This window comes from Anomaloglossus baeobatrachus, chromosome 4 (assembly GCF_048569485.1).
Source record: "Anomaloglossus baeobatrachus isolate aAnoBae1 chromosome 4, aAnoBae1.hap1, whole genome shotgun sequence".
In the NCBI taxonomy this organism is placed as follows: Eukaryota; Metazoa; Chordata; class Amphibia; order Anura; family Aromobatidae; genus Anomaloglossus; species Anomaloglossus baeobatrachus.
In genome coordinates, this window is record NC_134356.1 from 656,915,050 (window position 1) to 656,935,847 (window position 20,798).

The 20,798-nt window shown below is 47.1% G+C and overlaps 1 protein-coding gene across 2 annotated transcripts in view; it reads left to right on the forward strand.

Annotated features, from left to right (window-relative positions):
* Positions 1-20,798, forward strand: part of SPC24 (SPC24 component of NDC80 kinetochore complex) — a 32,663-nt gene that overhangs the window by 10,922 nt on the left and 943 nt on the right. For both annotated transcript variants that reach the window (XM_075343096.1, XM_075343095.1), the window contains exon 5: positions 9,745-9,821. In XM_075343096.1, the coding sequence (XP_075199211.1) occupies positions 9,745-9,821 (77 nt within the window). The remainder of the gene's footprint in view (positions 1-9,744; positions 9,822-20,798) is intronic.

The following is a 20,798-nucleotide window of genomic DNA, read 5'->3' on the forward strand; positions in this document are numbered from 1 at the left end:
CAGCCGGAGGAACCGCAACCAAGGCGTTTTCCTCATGACTTTCAGCCCTCGCACTCCACATCCGCAGTCGGAGGCAGACTCCCCCGCTTTAGCGACATTTACCTGCCACAGGTCAAAGGCCTGTGGGTGAGAGTCAGTTTGTCTCAAAACTTCCTCACCGACCGAGCAGAGGCTCTTCTGCAGGCAGGAGGAGTGGTAATCCCTGTTCCTCCTCAGGAACAAGATACGCTTTTTGCTCTGACCTGGTCGTGGTGCCAAAATAGGACGGCTCCTTCCGTTCCGTTCTGGACCTTAAACTGCTCAACAAGCACGTGAAAACCAGGCGGTTCCGGATGGAACCCCCCGCTCCGTTTTTGCCTCAATGCCTCAAGGAGATTTCCTAGCATCAATAGACATCAGGATGCTTATCTCCATGTGCCGATTGCTCCAGGGCACCGGCGTTTGCTATGATGCGTTATTAAAGACGAGCATCTTCAGTTCATAGCCCTACCCTGCAGTCTGGCGACAGCCCCACGGGTGTTCACCAAGTTGATGGCAGCAGTGACAGCAGTCCCGCACTCTCACGGTCACTCTGTGATCCCTTGCTTGGACAATCTCCTTGTCAAGGCACTCTCTTAAAAGGCATGCCAACACAGCCTGCACATGGCGCTGGAAACTTCCCAGAGTTTCGGGGGAGTCCTCAACTTTTCAAAGTTAAACCCAATCGCTGGCATAGGCTCGGCATAGAGTTTCACACTCTCTCAGCGATGGTGAAGCTTCCACTGGACAAACAGCGGTCACTGCAGACGAGGGTGCAGTCTCTCCTTCAAGGAGACGCCTCTTCCAGAGGCAGTCCCTTTCACGCAGTTTCATCTGCGTCCACTTCAATAGAACATTCTTCGCTAATGTGAGGGGAAGTCGATGTCCCTACACAGGAACGCCCCCCTTTCTCAGACGATCAAGGACTCTCTTCAGAGGAGTCCACTCTTCAGATCAATTGTCTCGAGCTCTGGGCAGTGTATATTGCCCTGCAAGACTTCCTGCAGTGGCTGGAAGGCAAACAGATCCGAATTCAGTCGGACAATCCACAGCAGTGGCATACATCAACCACCAAGGCGGCCTACGCAGTCGGCGAGCCTCCCTGGAAGTCCACCGGATTCTGCTGGGGGTGGAAGACAGAGCTACACCATCTCCGCAGTTCACATCCCGGGCGTAGAAAACTGGGAAGCAGACTTCCTCAGTCACCAGGGCGTGGACGCAGGAGAATGGTCTCTGCACCCGGACGGGTTTCACGAATCGGCACAACAGCTGAATTCTACGGCCCTGAACCTACTGTATGGCCATTGCATCCTAGATCCTAGTGTTCTCAGGATTATTCCAAGAGGTCGTTGCCACCTTGGCACAGGCTATGGAGCCCACGTCTGCTAAGATCTACCACGGACGTGGAAGATTTTCTTATCCTGGTGCTCTGCTCAGGGAGTGTCTCCCGGGCCATTTCATTGCCTACTTTTCTTTCCTTCCTACAATCGGGGTTAGAAAAGGGCTTGTCGTTAGGCTCCCTTAAAGGGCAAGTCTCGGCACTATACGTGTTTTTTTTTCAGAAGCGTCTGGCACGCCTTCCTAAAGTGCGCACGTTCCTGCAGGGGGTTTGTCATATCGTGCCCCCGTACAAGCGGCCGTTAGATCCATGGGATCTGAACAGAGTACTAGTTGCCCTCCAGAAGCCGCCTTTCGAACCTCGGAAGGATGTTTCCCTTCCTCGACTGTCACAGAAAGTGGCCTTTCTGGTAGCGATCACGTCTCTTCGGAGAGTGTCTGAGCTAGCAGCACTGTCATCCAAGGCTCCCTTCCTGGTGTTCCACCAGGACAAGGTAGTGCTGCGCCCCATTCAGGAGTTTCTCCCTAAGGTAGTATCCTCGTTTCATCTTAATCAGGATATCTCGTTACCTTCTTTTTGTCCTCATCCGGTTCACCGGTATGAAAAGGATTTACATTTCGTAGATCTAGTGAGAGCACTCAGACTCTACATTTCCCGCACGGCGCCCCTGCGCCGCTCTGATGCACTCTTTGTCCTTGTCGCTGGTCAGCGCAAGGGGTCGCAGGCTTCTAAAGCCACCCTGGCTCGATGGATCAAAGAACCAATTCTTGAAGCCTACCGTTCTGCGGGGCTTCCGGTTCCATCAGGGCTGAAGGCCCATTCAACCAGAGCTGTGGGTGCGTCCTGGGCATTACGACACCAGGCTACAGCTCAACAGGTGTGCCAGGCAGCTACCTGGTCGAGTCTGCACATTTTCACCAAACATTATCAGGTGCATGCCTATGCTTCGGCGGACACCAGCCTAGGTAGAAGAGTCCTGCATGCGGCAGTGGCCTCCCCGTAGGGGAGGGCTGTCTTGCAGCTCTAACATGAGGTATTTCGTTACCCACCCAGGGACTGCTTTTGGACGTCCCAATCGTCTGGGTCTCCCAATAGAGCGCCGAAGAAGAAGGGAATTTTGTTACTTACCGTAAATTCCTTTTCTTCTAGCTCTTATTGGGAGACCCAGCACCCGCCCTGTTGTCCTTCGGGATTTTTGGGTTTGTTTGCGGGTACACATGTTGTTCATGTTGAACGGTTTTCAGTTCTCCGATGTTACTCGGAGTGAATTTGTTTAAACCAGTTATTGGCTTTCCTCCTTCTTGCTTTAGCACTAAAACTGAGCATCCCGTGATCCCACGGGGGGTGTATAGCCAGAAGGGGAGGGGCCTTACACTTTTTAGTGTAATGCTTTGTGTGGCCTCCGGAGGCAGTAGCTATACACCCAATCGTCTGGGTCTCCCAATAAGAGCTAGAAGAAAAGGAATTTACGGTAAGTAACAAAATTCCCTTCTTTGAATAGCACCATTCATTTTACCAGACAATGTACTGAGAAACAGCAAAAAAAAAATTCAAGTGTTATAAAATGTGAAAAAAAACGTACTGCGATTTTTAGTGGGTAGGGGCCTACGGCGTTCAAAAACTAACCTGCAAACATGACTGTCGATGTCGGTCTGATTGCGGCAATCCAAATCATGCATCAATTTATTTATTTTTTTAATTTAAGTGATTGAAAAATAAATTAAAAAACTGTAAAAAAAAAAAAAAATAAAATATATATCTATATATATATAATTGCTTTATTCTGTCTGTCTTGCTCCAAAATGACGTCATTACAGAGACAACCGTCGCCACACCGCGCGTGCTAAAAAGCCTGCGACCAACGGCTCAGCTAACTGAACAGCCCGAACTACGGGCCGACAGGACGACGCCCGACATTTTTCCCCACACCCACACGGAGCTCCGACACCCTGGTGAGTGCTTCCCCCCCGGGAGCCCAGCCGACACATACCCACCGCTCGCCTCCGCCCCCCGCACACATTACCCCACTTGGCTGCACCCCTTCCCCCCGCACTTCGCCCTCCGCATGTATACACTGAACACACACACACACCTGGATAGCCATGCAGTCCCTGGCACTGACGTCCTCAGCGCCATGGCCCCGCACGACTCCGCCCCCCCGCACACCGCCCCCCGCACACATTACCCCGCAGGATGGGGGCACATGTCAGGATGGTGGCTGCACCACGATGGGGGCACATGTCAGCATTGGGCCACATCACAGCATCAGCATATTTTTACTTAACTTTACACGGTTCATGGCCTTCTTTCATTACAAGCCATGGACTTCATTAAATATTAAGGGGGCTTTACACTGTAGCGATATCGCTAGCAATTTGTAGCGATATCGAGCGTGTAAGTACCCGCCCCCGTCGCGCATGCGATTGTTTGTGATCGCTGCCGCAGCGAACATTATCGCTACGGCAGCGTCACACGCACTTACCTGGTCGGCGGCGTCGCTGTGACTGCCGAACAATCCCTCCTTCAAGGGGGAGGGACGTTCGGCATCACAGCGACGTCACCGCAACGTCACTAAGCGGCCGGCCAATCAAAGCGGAGGGGCGGAGCTGAGCGAGATGTAAACATCCCGCCCACCACCTCCTTCCTCATTGCGGCCGGCGGCAGGTAAGGAGACGTTCCTCGCTCCTGCGGTGTCACACATATCGATGTGTGCTGCCGCAGGAGCGACGAACCACCTGGATAAACAACCCTTACCGATTTTTTACTTTAGGACGACCTCTCCATGGTGAACGATTTTCACCATTTTTGAGGTCGCTTAAGGCCGCTGGTCAGTGTCACACGCTGCGATATCGTTAATGACGCCGGATGTGCGTCACTAACAACGTGACCCCGACGACAAAATATTAACGATATCGTAGCGTGTAAAGCCCCCTTAAGACTCATCTATTAAAACTGTTCCTTCTGTTGTTTATCATTTTAAAACCAATAAACAATTATAAGAATTCTAAATTACACCGAACCCATCCAGTCCATTCATTACCTTATTATTCAATATGTTAACGTACATACATATTCTAGCCTACCCGATACGTTACAATCGGGCCACCTTCTAGTATATATATATATATATATATATATATATATATATATATATATATATATAATATATATATATATATATATATATATATATATATATATATATATATATATATTATTTTTTTTTTTTTTTCCTCTGGTGCTGAGTGAGGAATTTATTATGTAGAGAGCTCATGTTTTTATTGATACTAATGTTGCATACATACGGTGCTTTGAGTTGCTTTTTATTAAAATTTTTAAGGAAATTAGGTGACAAAAAACACGCAATTCCTACGTTAATTAATCCCATATTTGCAGTTCGTTCCTCTGGACAGGCCAGCAGGAGGCAGTGTCCCTTAATCTATGTTAATTAAAATTTTAATTGATTGGACTTTTACGAACACAGCATTTCCACATATGTTATTTCTTCCCTCCCATTTTTTTTTTAATTTTTTTTTTTAATTGGGGAAAAAGGATGACGATCTGAACTTTTTATAACCTGCGACTTTTCCAAACGTCACATTTTTGCTCAGTTGTACCTCCATTACCTTACCGGAGTATAAAATGTGTGTGTGTATATGTATATATATATATAATATATACTGTATATATTTTTTTGTTATTGTTTTTATTTTATTATTGGTTTTTATTTTATTAAAACTTAATTTTTTTTTACACTTGTCACTCTCCTAAGGGGACTTCTCTTTTATATCGCAATACACATAATATTGCAGTATATAGTGAAAATTTCAGTCTCCTGTGGAGCTGCGCCTACAGCTGAGTTTTACTGGAGGAGCGAGATGACAGCAACGGGGGTCTTCAGCAGACCCCCGGCTTTCATTGTAACCTATGGGTGCCCCGCAATCGCGTCGTGATGGGCTGATGGTAGCCAATGTGCTAAGGCATCAGCTCGCGTTCCATTTAAATGCCGCTATCCGAGATGGACCGCAGCAATTAAATGGCTAACAGCCACGTACAGAACTCTGCGCCGGCCGTGTTTGTTAGAGATAGATGCCAGCTACTTAATATAGCCAGTATCTGCCGCGTGTGGCGTGAGCTCAGCCCCTTCCACATGTGAGGACCCCTTCCCTGGACGTGTATAACACGTATATTTGCGGGAAGGAGTTGACATGTTACTTTTGACACATTTGCTCTCCAGCTTTTTTTTCAGATTAAGATGTTTGCTAATCTAAATGTAATAAAATCCCAATTTGCACACAAAAAATAATTTACATTGAAATGTCTTTTATATTTTGCATCCTGAGCTGACATATGTTTAATTATTTCATGCTTGGGTAGATGTGATGATTTGATCGCCTCTTTTTACATTTTATCGTAATGTTGCAACGGCAAAAATTTTTTTTATATATATATAGATAGAATTTTTTTTTCTCAGTACTAATCAGATCAATTTAGTTTATATTTCTGAATGCAGCGATACAAAATATGTCTTTTTGTTTCTTTCAGTGGGGCAAAAGGGGGGGTGAGTTGAACTTTGTTGTTTGTTTTTTTTTTTACACTTTTTTTTTTTCTTTTATTGATTTTTTTTTCCCAGTCCCTTGCAGCTAACACAGTCCAATCACATCTGACGTAGAGAGCAGTGCATCCGGATCGCTCTGTACAGCAAAAATGCTGATCTCCTGTGAATGTCGGCGCCCGCATTAAAAGGACAAACACAACCTTGGATGTACCAGTACATCGAAAGTCGTGAAGGTGTTAATCAGGGGCTGCTGTGTGTGACACCCCAGGAACGAGAAACCTCACCTTACCTGCAGCCGCCCGCAATGAGGAAGGAAGGAGGTGGGCGGGATGTTACGGCCGCTCATCTCCGCCCCTCCGTTTCTATTGGGCGGCCGCTTAGTGACGGCGCTGTGACGCCGAACGAACCACCCCCTTAAAGGAGAGATTGTTCGGCGGCCACAGCAACGTCGGTGAACAGGCATGTGACGCTGCCGTAGCGATATTGTTTGCTACGGCAGCGATCACCCCATGACACGCCACCGACGTGGGCGGGTGCTATCTAGCGATGTTGCAGCGTGTAAAGCCCGCTTAAGTCTAAGTGCGAGGATTTCTGTTTTTTGTTCCTTAATTTGTTACTGAACTGTGACATCTGCGGCTTCCCACTGTTTTTATGAAGTGCCAAAAGTCAGCCCTAGATTGGTAATAGGCACGCCTTAAAAAAATTGCGCCAGTGTAATTTGCAACAAGAAAATCATAAAGTGCGACATTTTATCAATATGGGTTATATTTGCAATTTTTGATAATTATGGGCCACTATACCTGCTGTCGCCCCTAGGGGGAGCTCAGGTCATCTGGATTTACTGTGCATAAGTTACTGGTGGTAGTATTATACCTCCATGCGATGAGCTCCGTCCCCCTGTAGTAGAATAAGAGAGTCAACCCCAATAAAGATGAATTGTGACAATCGGCACAGATCATTGGATTTTAAAAATGAAATAAGGTATTCCTATCAAAGATATTTGCACAGGACATGTCAGAAATGTCTAATAGATGCGGGGTCCATCGCACAGAAGTTATTGCAGCCATCACGCCATGATTCTCCGAGCGCTTCATCCTCCAGATCAGATCAGTTGAGATCTCTCGTTCTCGTCTTACGTTTGGGTCTCTGTCAATACGGATTCCCAGACGGTCACGGGTGACAGACAGTCATGTGGTTTCTGGAAATAGAAGGTCACAGCGTTTGACTGCACAAAATGCTCCCTGACTTTCTATTGTTCCTGCTGTTGGTATTCATTGTACTAGGCAGCTTTCCTGCTGGATTTTCATCTCTTCCACTTTTGGACACAGCAGGATCTTGTCTTCCACCCAGCTGCTGATTATCAGTATTTTCTTGGTGTCTAAATACTCCCTTCTTCCCTGGACTGGTGCTGGTGATATTATTCAGTTAATTCAAATTCTGGTTGCAAGCAGGTGGCTTGCACTCATCTGTAGTATTGTTGCTGAAAGCTCTGCTGAACTTCTACCTGAGTCATCTGTGGTTACGTAGTTCATGCATTTTCCCCTTGTGTGTCCTCTTTGTGTCTTCTCTAGTGTTTACTGGGGTTGATGAAGAGCTCATCCCATCCGTTGCCTATTTAGGGCCCAGGACTAGGGATACTAGGGTCAGGTATCTGGCTCTGCATATAGGTGCTGAGCCGATCTAGGGTGGTGAGGGACCACAGGGGCTAGCAGTAGGTTTGGTCAGAGGTCACCATCTCCCCCCTCCCTAGACACAGGGTCTCCCTTCCCTTTCGCCACTTGCTTGGTACTGCCCCGTACCTAACGTGACACAGACATTGTATGACGCGGAGATGGACTTTTTGTCCATGTGCCGTCCATCACGCCCAGAACCCGGCATTGCACGGTGTTCAGAATTTGTTGACCCCTCACGGCCTGCTTACATTTGGACACTTTCTTTGTGTTCACATTGTCTGGTAGTATTTTTTTTTTTTGGGGGGGATCATAAAAGTGGAAATAAAATGATCCAGCACAGAATGCATTCACTTGCATGGGGATGGAAATGTCCCAAAATGTCTCCTGCCTACCTCATTTCCAGCTACTATCTATTTCTTCGTTTTGTTTTTCAGCTACATCAAGAAAAGTAGTCTGCGCAACTTTTATTTATCTGGTCAAAAAAATGATCACAACTAGATCCATTTTTTTATTATTTATTTCTTTTTTTTTTTTTTTTTTTTTTTAGTTTTTGACATTGAAGTCTATGGGAAATTAAACTTAGCGGACGGTCATTGAATGTGTCCTCTGTTATCAGGCCTGATTTTTAGCACTACACATACCCAGGTCACTAGAGGGCGGCTTCAGCGGAGGCCATGGTAAAAACAGAAGCAAAAAAAAAAGGATGCAAAACGAAAACCAAAGAGTCTTTATTTAATGATCAGGCCTAAGCCACACGGCGAGAAAATCGGTGCGAGTGGAGTGCGATAAAACTTGGCATTCCCCTCGGACCAATATTAGCCTGTGTGTCAGCGCACAGGAGCGATTATTCTCTCAGCCCTAATCGGACCGAGAAAGCAATTGCAGCATGCTGCGATTGTAATGAGCTCCTGTTTTCTCTCGCACCCATTCAAGTGAATGGGGCGAGAGAAAAATCGCACTGCACTTGCGGTACACCGGTGTACTGTGCGTGCAGAGCGAGAATCGCAATAGCCGGCTACGGAGGAGAGAGGGAGAGAAATTCCTCCCTCCCCTCCTCCGCAGCGCCGGCCCGCCCCTCCTGAGAGCCTGGCCGCTCTCCGCAGCTGAGGTCCGCTCACAGGGTCGGACCTCAGACGCATGGATACTAGCATGACGCTCGGCTCCTGCTGTGCTGCCAGCGTGAGCCGAGTGTCATGCGAGCAGCGCATTAGTGCCCCGTGTGGCCCCGGCCTAATAAGATCGATTCATTAAAAATACAGACACTTTGGTTGACATTTTGCACCCGTTCTTGGTTTGTTTCCATTGCAAGCGGATGACAACTGGATCCGTGAAATAGGCCTAAAGGACCCTGTACACATTGGACTAATGTGAACCCAACAGGCCCATATTAACAGGTTTGTCCGACAGTCTAAAGTGTATGGGGTCTAACTACCAATCGTTGATCGGGCATGTCAAATTTTAGACTGCCAATTCCTTTGCTGTCCTTGAGATTAATTGCCACCAGACGTGTTGGGTGTCGGGCGCCGACTGATCTGACGTTGATGATCTTTCCTATTGATCGGTCATCATCCTCCTTTACCCGGCCTGGACCTCTTTAAAATACAATTGCTCAGACATATAAAGCCATCCACAACCTGTCTCCTCCTTACATCTGTGACCTAGTCTCCCGGTACTTACCTGCACGTAACCTCCGATCCTCACAAGATCTCCTCTGCTCCCCTCTCATCTCCTCTTCCCACCATCGCATCCAAGATTTCTCCCGTGCCTCCCCCATACTCTGGAATGCTCTGCCTCAACATATCTGATTCTTGCCTACCTTGACAAGCTTCAAAAGGAACCTGAAGACCCACCTCTTCCGACAAGCCTACAACCTGCCGTAACCCTCAGTCCACACGACCACCTCTTGCCTCACCTACTGTATTCTCACCCAACCCCTGTAGACTGTGAGCCCTCGCGGGCAGGGACCTCTATACTCCTGTACCTGTCTGTGCCTTGTTTTGTTTATGATTATTGTACTTGTCCCTATTATGTACACCCCTTTCACGTGTAAAGCCCCATGTAATAAATGCCGCTATAATAAAAAATAATAATAATAATAAAAAGTGGAGGAGAATCTTGTTGTGTCCTAATACGCTTCTGTCTCGTTTTCTCTGCAGATATATGGCAAAGCTGTTCCATTCAGTGACCAAGATTGATTGGGATTACAGTTGTGACTCTACATTAATCAAAGGCAGTATCCTTTCTTCTGATATCGTTGTTTTCCCAAATATATAATATACGGTATGTATATTTATCAGTATACTTGGGCTAAAGCTGGTCAGTCCAAACAATGAAAGATCTCCTCCCAAGAGCGGTGACTACTTGTATGCCCTTGGGAAATATTGGGACATCATGGCATAATCGTATTATGGTGATTCAGGTCGCAATGTGGCTTGACACGTACCCTGAGCAACAGTAATATCACGATTATCCCTTGATGCCCTTAGTATTTCCATAGTGGACTCTATGAGCCGACCATGGTCACTGATACGTGGTTGTTTAATGGGGGTATTGGCCTGACTGTCATGTCACAGAGCTGAGCTCACGCACTGCATCAGTCAGCACTGATCCAGCATATACAGTCATGGTCAAAAGTGTTGGCACCCTTGACATTGATTCCAAAAATGACTTATTTCTTCTTAAAAATTATTGCCATAACTTATTTTGTCATACACTTGTTTATTTCCTTTGTGTGTATTGGGACAACACAATACCAAACTGAGGGGAAAAAAAGGTAAATTGGACATAAGTTCACACACAACCTCGGAAATGAGCCGGCCAAAATTATGGTCATCTTTCCTAAAATGTAAGAACGTAACATTGGGATGCTTGTTTAAACACACTTGTGACATGTAACAGGTGCGGGCAATATGAAAATCACACCTGAAACCAGATAAAAAGGGGAGAAGTTGACTCAATCTTTACATTGTGTGTCTGTGTGTGCCACACTAAGCATGGAGAACAGAAAAAGGAGAAGAGAACTGTCTGAGGACTCGAGAGCCAAAATTGTTGAAAAATATCAACAATCTCAAGGTTACAAGTCCATCTCTAGAGATCTTGATGTTGCTTTGTCCACGGTGCACAACTTAATCAAGACGTTAACAACCCATGGCACTGTAGCTAATCTCCCTGGACGTGTACAGCAGAGAACAATTGATGAAAGGTTGCAACGCAGGATAGTCCGGATAGTGAATAAGCAGCCGTAATCAAGTACCAAAGAAATTCAACCTGTCCTGTAGGATCAGGGGGCATCAGTGTCAGCGCAAACCATCCGTCCACATCTGAATGAAATTAAATGCTATGAGACCCAGGAGGACCCCACTGCTGACACAAAGACATTAAAAAATGCTAGACTGCAGGTTGCCAAATTGTACGTAAATAACCAAAATCCTTCTGGGAAAGCGTCTTATGGACAAATGAGCCCAAGATAGAACTTTTTTGGTAAAGCAAATCATTCTACTGTTTACCGAACACAGAAAGAGGCCTAAATAGAAAAATGTACAGAACCTACAGTCACATATGGGGGAGGTCGGAGGTGTTTTTGGGTTGTTTCGCTGCCTCTCGCACTGGAGGCCTTGACTGTGCAAGGCATCATGAAATCTGAAGATTAGTCATGGATTTTGGGTGGCAATGTACTACCCAGTGTCAGAAAGCTGGGTTGGCGTCATGGGTTTTGCAGCAGGACAATGACCCCAAACACTTCAAAAAGCACCCGGGAAATGGATGGAAACAAAAGCGCTGGAGAGTTCTGAAGTGGCAGCAATGAGTCCGGATCTAAATCCCACTGACACCTGTGGAGAGATCTTCAAATTCCCGATGGGAGAATACGTCTTCAGATATGAGCGACCTGGAGCAGTTTATAAAGAAGAGTCCAAGATTCCAGGTGAGAGGAGTAAGAAGCTTGTGGACGGTTATAGGAAGCAGCAAAGGATTGATTGCATTTATTACAAAGGGTAAATGGTGTGCAAACCAAATATTAAGTTGAAGGAGACAACAATTTTTTCAGGCCCATTTTTGGAGTTTTGTGTGACATTATGTCCAATTTGACTTTTTTTTTTTGTGTACAGTATGTGTGTGTGTTCTCATACACATAAAGAAAATAAACGTATAACAAAACGTGTAATTCCATTAATTTTCTGGGAGAAATACTTCATTTTCTGGAAAAATTTAAATGGTGCAATAACTGTAAATAACCTATGGAATGCCTTTCTATCTCTCGACACCATCTTCCACCTTCACCGGGATGTCCCGATCGCCGTGCCACTATTTAAAAGCCCCCGTCACACACAGAGATAAATCTTTGGCAGATCTGATGTTGCAGTGAAATCATGGACATATTGTTCCATTTGTACACAGCCACAAACCTGGCACTGATTGTCCACAATTTCACTGCAACCACAGATCTGCCGCAGATTTATCTCCGTGTGTGACAGGGCCTTTAGGCCAGCAAAAATCAGGTCCGAGACTGAGTCTCCTTTAATATGTCTGTTTTAGTCTATACTCCTGCAAAAGAGACGTTAATGAAAACTGCAGCAGCTAAACTAGAGAAGTTCACTCGCTCAATTACTATGCTGCCATCTTGTTGCAGGAGGACACCAAAGAGGCTGCCCTTTCTGATTTTATAGGTTGAATCAGCCTCTGAATAGTGTGCATGTGTGTGTGTATATATAATACTAGCTGTAGCACCCGGCGTTGCCCGGGATAGTAAATGTCTCTATGTCTCTCGCCCTGTCTCTGTCTGTGTGTCGCTGTCTGTCTGTCTCTCTGTCTGTCTCTTTCCTTGTCTGTCTGTGTCTATATCTCTGTCTGACTATTGCAATCTCTGTCTGTATTTGTATCAGTATATCAGTCTCCATCTCTGTGTCTGTCTGTCTCTGTGTCTCTCTATGTGTGTGTCTGTCTGTCTCTTTCCCCGTCTGTCTCTTTTCCCCGACTGTCTCTTTTCCCCGACTGTCTCTTTTCCCCGACTGTCTCTTTCCAGGACTGTCTCTTTTCCAGGACTGTCTCTTTGCCCGTCTATCTCTTTGCCCATCTATCTCTTTGCCCGTCTGTCTCTTTGCCCGTCTGTCTCTTTGCCCGTCTGTCTCTTTCCCCATCTGTCTCTTTCCAGGGTTGTCTCTTTGCCCGTCTGTCTCTTTGCCCGTCTGTCTCTTTCCCGTCTGTCTCTTTGCCGTATGTCTCTTTGCCTGTCTGTCTCTTTGCCCGTCTGTCTCTTTCCCGTCTGTCTCTTTGCCGTATGTCTCTTTGCCTGTCTGTCTCTTTGCCCGTCTGTCTCTTTGCCCGTCTGTCTCTTTCAAGGGCTGTCTCTTTCCCGGGCTGTCTCTTTCCCGGGCTGTCTCTTTCCCGGGCTGTCTCTTTCCCGGGCTGTCTCTTTCCCGGGCTGTCTCTTTCCCGGGCTGTCTCTTTCCCGGGCTGTCTCTTTCCCGGGCTGTCTCTTTGCCCGTCTGTCTCTTTGCCCGTCTGTCTCTTTGCCCGTCTGTCTCTTTGCCCGTCTGTCTCTTTGCCCGTCTGTCTCTTTGCCCGTCTGTCTCTTTGCCCGCCTGTCTCTTTGCCCGTCTGTCTCTTTGCCCGTCTGTCTCTTTCCAGGACTGTCTCTTTCCAGGTCTGTCTCTTTCCCCGTCTGTCTCTTTGCCGGGCTGTCTCTTTGCCGGGCTGTCTCTTTGCCGGGCTGTCTCTTTGCCGGGCTGTCTCTTTCCCGGGCTGTCTCTTTCCCGGGCTGTCTCTTTCCCGGGCTGTCTCTTTCCCGGGCTGTCTCTTTCCCGGGCTGTCTCTTTTCCCGGGCTGTCTCTTTGCCCATCTGTCTCTTTGACGTCTGTCTCTTTCAAGGGCTGTCTCTTTCCAGGTCTGTCTCTTTCCCCGTCTGTCTCTTTGCCGGGCTGTCTCTTTGCCGGGCTGTCTCTTTGCCGGGCTGTCTCTTTGCCGGGCTGTCTCTTTCCAGGACTGTCTCTTTCCAGGTCTGTCTCTTTCCCCGTCTGTCTCTTTGCCGGGCTGTCTCTTTCCCGGGCTGTCTCTTTCCCGGGCTGTCTCTTTCCCGGGCTGTCTCTTTCCCGGGCTGTCTCTTTCCCGGGCTGTCTCTTTCCCGGGCTGTCTCTTTCCCGGGCTGTCTCTTTCCCGGGCTGTCTCTTTCCCGGGCTGTCTCTTTTCCCGGGCTGTCTCTTTGCCCGGCTGTCTCTTTGCCCGGCTGTCTCTGTCTGTCTCTGTCTTTGTCTGTCTCTATCCATCTTTCCACCGACATCATATAACCTCACGCATAAGATTCAACTAACAGTTTATTTTGTTCCTATAGCAACCACTGACAGTTGCTATTAATAACCTATAGCTCCCACCTCCATTCAGTTTAATGGCGGCAGGATTTTAGAGAGTAACTGTAAAGCACGGGGTTACATTTTTCTGTCAAAACATAGTCTACGACGCTCCCTGGGCCACATAAGGCGTCTGTGCAAAATTTCGTGATTGTAAATGCGACGGTGCGGATTCCTTTAGCGGACATATACACATACATACATACACTGAGCTTTATATATTAGATATATACGCCCCCAACACAAGGACATGGAGAAAACGCTCGCCAATCTGACCATACATGAGTGTGAAAGAAGACAAGAGTCAGATTGTCCCGGAGATTTGCACTGTTAATGAAAAGTAAGAAAAATAAGACCGCCATACACATTATATGTCCGTTAGCAAAACTATGCTCCTTTGTTCTCTGAGAGAGCCGTCACCAAACATGTCTGGTCGTGGCTCATTTCCGGGAGAGCATGCCAGACTTGATATTTACCTGGCAATAAATTGTCCAGGGCTACATCAGTGGGTTCACCAGGCATTAGTCTGTGCATGGGGCGGGGGGCTTTAGAATGTAGAGTCGGAGACCAGGTCTGATTTTACATGGGTGCAATTGTCTCACCCTAATCCTAAATATGTCTTCTAATGACCGGGGCATGCATTTATATTAGCTAAGACAAGATACTTGCAGAGAGAAGTCCAAGTGAACTGCTCATTTCTCCCCCCCCCCATCGGATCTCAACTAAAAGGGGTATAATTTTTATTAGACGACAATCATCTATACATCCATATCACTACTTCCATGTACAGTGGAACCTCGGTTTACGAGTAACTTGGTGTGCGAGTATTTCGCTACACGAGCAAAGCTTGCTGTAAATTTGTAATTCAGTTTACGAGCAAATACTCACCGCACACACTTCCGGTTCCGTACTTTCACCACGCTCTAACCCGCTCTTGCAGTTCGCACAAACACACAAGCACGCACACACACCACACACTCACATATTAATCTCACCTTACCTTCCGTTCCATCGCCAGCCTCCTGGTTCTTGTAGTTCGCCGCTACAGGATGTGTATCAGGTAACCATCGCGACGAGGGAGGACCTTCCGCTGTCAACCGCTTCTCAAAGGCAGCGTGCTGGCCAATCAGAGGCATGCGGCTCCTGCCTTTGACGTCAGCGCTCTGGCAGCGGAAGCTCCTCCCATCGTTGTGATGGTTACCCGATACACATCCTGTACCTGCGGACTACAAGAAGCGGGAGGCCGGCGATGGCACGGAAGGTAAGATGAGCATAATATGTGTGTATGTGTTAGTGCATGTGTGGACTGGCACAGGATGGGACATTGAACAAATTGTGGAACGAATTGTCTGAGCTTGCATTATTTCCTATGGGAAATCTTGCTTTGCTAGACGAGTAACTTGGTTTACAAGCACAATCCCAGAATGGATTGTTCTCGTAAACCAAGGTTCCACTGTATAAGAAAAAAAATTTGCTGATGGGATTTTTTTTAATATGCATCTCCTGTACAACTTAAGGCCGCTTGACACGCTGCGATATCGTTACCGATATCGCTAGCGTGCGTACCCGCCCCCATCGGTTGTGCGACACGGGCAAATCGCTGCCCGTGGCGCACAACATCGCTCAGACCCGTCACACTACTTACCTGCCTAGTGACGTCGCTGTGACCGGCGAACCGTCTCCTTTCTAAGGGGGCGGTTCGTTCGGCGTCACAGCGACGTCACTAAGCGGAGGGACGGAGATGAGCGGGCGGAACATCCCGCCCACCTCCTTCCTTCCGCATTGCCGGGGGCCGCAGGTAAGGTGAGGTTCCTCATTCCTGCGGTGTCACACGTGTGCTACCGCGGGAACGGAGAACTACATCGTACACGCAGCAGCAACGATAATTGGGAATAGGGGGGCATGTCACCGATTTAGCGATTTTGCACGTTTTTGCGATGATGCAAAATCGCTCATAGGTGTCACACACAACGACATCGCTAACTCGGCCAGATGTGTGTCACAAATTCCGTGACTCACAACGAGATCGCTTGAGCGATGTCGTAGCGTGTAAAGCAGCCCTTAGTTTATAGAGTACCTACAACCAATATGTTTTGCTATCCCCCACTCAGTTTTGTAATAAATGTGATATTTGCATGTCCTTCTGTGGAAAGCACACATATGATATTTTTTTGCACAAATTATATACAGCGGTTCCAGAAAAAGACTTCTTCATAAATATTAACATTGGGCCACAGAGAAGCCCTTTATGTCTCATCCAACAGAATTAATTAATTATATTTGTTGCTACATACAGTAGTAGAAAAGTCCATGAAGTATAAAACCACGGCATACACCATCCAAGATCCAGAAAGTGCTTTTATTCCATATAATGTGCAGGTAAAATAGCGGGGAGTAGAGAGCCGGGTGCAGGCCTCGGGGGCCATGGTTTTCTACTTCATGGACTCTTGCTCTTGATATCTCTTCTCTTCGTCCACGTGCACCCATTACCGTTTCTTCTAAAAGGAGGTCTGAGGCTGTTCTAAGGTCTTTGGTGTAAGGTATTGCACGGTTCAGTGCGGAACCGTTTCTGTTTATTACATTGATTGTTGCTACATACCATTGATGACTACCGGGGTTCCGCCGGTTACACGGGATCTCCCGGCGAGCGCCGCAACACACAGGGTACACGATATAATGGCGGGCCCTTGTGCTAGGGAAAGAGAAGCAGGGTCACCTCCTAAACTCACCTGAGGCTAATCCCTGCACTTCCTAACGTCCTTATATAGGTTTTTCTCAGGCCTATCCCTGTCTTTCCCTGGACTCAGCCCTGTATAGTGCGCAGGGCAGAGGAAACGTTAGTCCCACTCTAGGTTAAAGACACAGAGAGGATTAGACAGACAGGGGTAAAATAAACAGCAATCATACAAAGCACTCCAAACAACAAGAGGTAATAATGAGGAACGGACCAGAGGGGAAAAACCAAAGAGGACTAAGGGGTACTTCTCACATAGCGAGATCGCTGCTGAGTCACGGTTTTCGTGACACACCAGTGACCTCATTAGCTATCTCGCTGTGTGTGACACTGAGCAGCGATCTGGCCCCTGCTGTGAAATCGCTGCTCGTTACACAGTTGTCTAGTTCATTTTTTGGACGTTGCTCTCCCGCTGTGAAGCACACATGACTGTGTTTGACAGCGAGAGAGCAACGATCTGAATGTGCAGGGAGCCGGCTTCTGGCAGCCTGCGGTTAGCTGTAACCAAGGTAAATATCGGGTAACCAAGCGAAGGGCTTTGCTTGGTTACCCGATTTTTACCTTGGTTACTAGCGTACGCCACTCTCACGCTGCAAGTGCCGACTCCCTGCTCCCTGCACACGTAGCCGGAGTACACATCGGGTAAATAAGCAAAGTGGTTTGCTTTTTAACCCGATGTGTACTCTGGCTAGGAGTGCAGGGAGCCAGCGCTAAGCGGTGTGCGCTTGTAACCAAGGTAAATATCAGGTAACCAAGCAAAGTGCTTTGCTTGGTTACCCGATATGTTGTGAATGTCACTTATGCTTTGGCTGCTGGGAGGCTCCCTCTTGTGGCCAGGAATGGTTTGGACATAGACCAGGTGTGTTGAGCAATGGGCGTTTCCATTGCTAACTCTCTGCTTATTTAGATCCTGGTCTGATAGCAGGCTATGCCGGATGTCAGTTGTTCTTTGTTCACCAGCCTGCTTCATTCTGCTCCACACCACATCTACCCCAGATAAGTGCTTTGCTCTTTATTTGTTGTTTGCTTCTTTTACTCTTATCTGAGTTTGTCATTTGCTGTGGTTGTTTTTATTTTATTTGCATGCAGGGATTTTCCCTCTCAGTTGCTTAGCTGGGAAACTCCCTGCAGTTTTGTTTGGTGTATAGCTCCTATAAGTCCATGTGTTTGTGGCTTTTTGAATTTGTAATGATTCTTGTTTTCTGTTCATTGGTATGACAAGAGCGCCTGGTATAGGACGGAGTGCAGATCGTGCGATCTGAGGGCCTTTTTGTGCTATCAGGAATTAGGAATTTTGCAGGGTTTTTCTCTGGCCACCATCAGCCCCTTTCCTGTCCTTTCCTATTTTAGTCAGTGCGGGCCTCACCTTTTTTTAATCCTATAATCTATCTGTGTATTTGTTAAAAATATACTCTTAAATATATTTTTCTTCAAATACGTAAAAGCGCATGAAAGAAAGAACTTCAAAAATGTAAAAAATAAATGTATTTTATCTATTTAAAATGGTTGCCAGGGTTCAGTTACAGAAAGGAAAAATAATATACTTCATTAGCTTACGTAAGAGTTCAATTAGTCCATACTGATCAATAGAAAATCTTCATCCATCTCTCCTTGGATTCTGAATGGTAAGGCAGGGGTGATATACCGTAGGCTTGAGAGCATGTGTTCATTTTGCAGCCTGGAAGGCTCCTGGGACAGTAGGTGACGTGCAGGAGCAGAAGTAGCCCCCTCCATCGTGTGTTATATGACAACTGTCCAATCCATATAGGGTGTTTCAACTGAACACAGTTCCATATGACATAATCACTAGAAGCTTCCAGAAGGAAGAATATATATATAACTAGGTACCATGCTTATGTCAGCATTTATCCATACTTAATACAGATACCTTATTATTTATTTCTTATAAAAACTTTATCAATAAACTATGCCCTCCAACATAAACAGAACTGTGAACATATATGTCCTACTATAAAATATTTGCTAACTAGATGTATTAATTGTAATATTTTTACAGTATTGTGTTTTCCTATATCACCGCAGTCTTTGAATGTGGGGGGCTTGCTATTCTTTATCTATTTTCTGAGGCAGAAAGTTATTCATCTTTCCTAACCTTTAGGATAGCTAGTTCTCCGGCTGAGTTCGCGGTGGACAGGATGTTAGTTCACCCCTCGGCTACTTCTAGTGTTGATGGTTAGTAAGGAGATGGCAGCCAGATTAGTTGCCAATGCTCTTGTCACCTTTTACCAATGAGTTATGGTGGTCTTCCATGGTTCCGGATCATAACACCGATATTTACCTTAGTTACCAAGCGCAGCATCGCTTCCACGCATCACTGGGGGCTGGTCACTGGTCGCTGGTGAAATCTGCCTGATTGACAGCTCACCAGCAACCATGTAGCTACGCACCAGCGATCCTGACCAGGTCAGATTGCTGGTGGGATCGCTGGAGCGTCGCTAAAGTGTGACGGTACACTAAGGGAGGGAAAACAACACAACTTTCACTCAGCAAATGTTTTCTGAATGGCTTCCTGGTTCACAGCTCACAGGCTCCTTCTAGAGGCAAGTAAAGCAGAAAAACTATCACCAGCAATTATCTGGACCAGGAGGAAAGTCTTTTTATAGCAGAACTAATTAGTAGGGATGATTGAATACCTCAAATATTCTGCTTCACGAATATTTTCCAAATAGGTCGCTGCTATTCGACTATTCGCGAATATTCGATGCGCAAGGTAAGTCTATGGGAAATCCAAGTAACAACTATTCTGAACTATCCGGGCTTCCCATAGACGTAAGGGTGCTTTACACGCTGCAACATCGCTAGTGATAGCACCCGCCTCCGTCGTTCGTGCGACATTTGGTGATCGCTGCTGTAGCGAACATTATCGCTATGGCAGCGTCACACGCACATAAGTTTTCAGCGACGTCACTGTGACCGACGAACAATCCCTCCTTCAAGGGGGAGGTGCGTTCGGTGTCATAGCGACGTCACTGCGGCGTCACTAAGCGGCCGCCCAGTAGCAGAGGAGGGGTGGAGATGAGCGGCTGGAACATGCCGCCCACCTTCTTCCTTCTTCATTGCCAGTGGACGCAGGTGAGGAGATGTTGGTCGTTCCTGCGGCGTCACACATTGCAATGTGTGATGCCGCAGGAGCGACGAACAACCAGCGGCATGCACCACCAACAATATTATGAAAAGGAGTGACGTATCAACGATCAACGATTTTTGCCGTTTTTGCGATCGTTGATCGTCACTCCTTGGTGTTATACGCTGCGATGTCGCTAACGGCGCCGGATGTGCGTCACTAATGACGTGACCCCAACGATATATCGTTAGCGATGTCGCGGCGTGTAAAGCACCCTTAGGGGCACTTTTCACACTACGACATCGCAGCTGCGATGTCGGGGGGGGGTCAAATCGAAAGTGACGCACATCCGGCGTCGCAGTCGATATCATAGTGTGTAAATCCTTTTTGATACGATTAAGGAGCCCAAAAACGTCCAAATCGTATCATCGGTGTAGTGTCGGTCACTTCCATAATTTCGGAAGGACCGATGTTACGATGTTGTTACTCGTTCCTGCGGCAGCACACATCGATCGCTGTGTGTGAAGCCGCAGGAGCGAGGAACTTCACCTTACCTGCGTCCTGCGGCTCACACCGGCTATGCGGAAGGACGGAGGTGGGCAGGATGTTTACGTCCCGCTCAGCTCCGCCCCGCCGCTTTTATTGGCCGCCTGCCGTGTGACACCGCTATGACGCCGCACGACCCGCCCCCTTAATAAGGAGGCGGGTCGCCGGCCAGAGCGACGTCGCAGGGCAGGTGAGTGCATGTGAAGCTGCCATAGCGATAATGTTCGCTACGGCAGCTATCACCATGATATCGCAGCTGCGACGGGGGGCGGGGACTATCGCGCTCGGCATCGCTAGCATCGGCTTGCGATGTCGTAGTGTGCAAAGTGCCCCTTAGGTTAAAGACACAGAGAGGATTAGACAGACAGGGGTAAAATAAACATCAATCATACAAAGCACTCCAAACAACAAGAGGTAATAATGAGGAACAGACCAGAGATGGAAAACCAAAGAGGACTAAGGGAGGGAAAAGAACACAACTTTCACTCAGCAAATGTTTTCTGA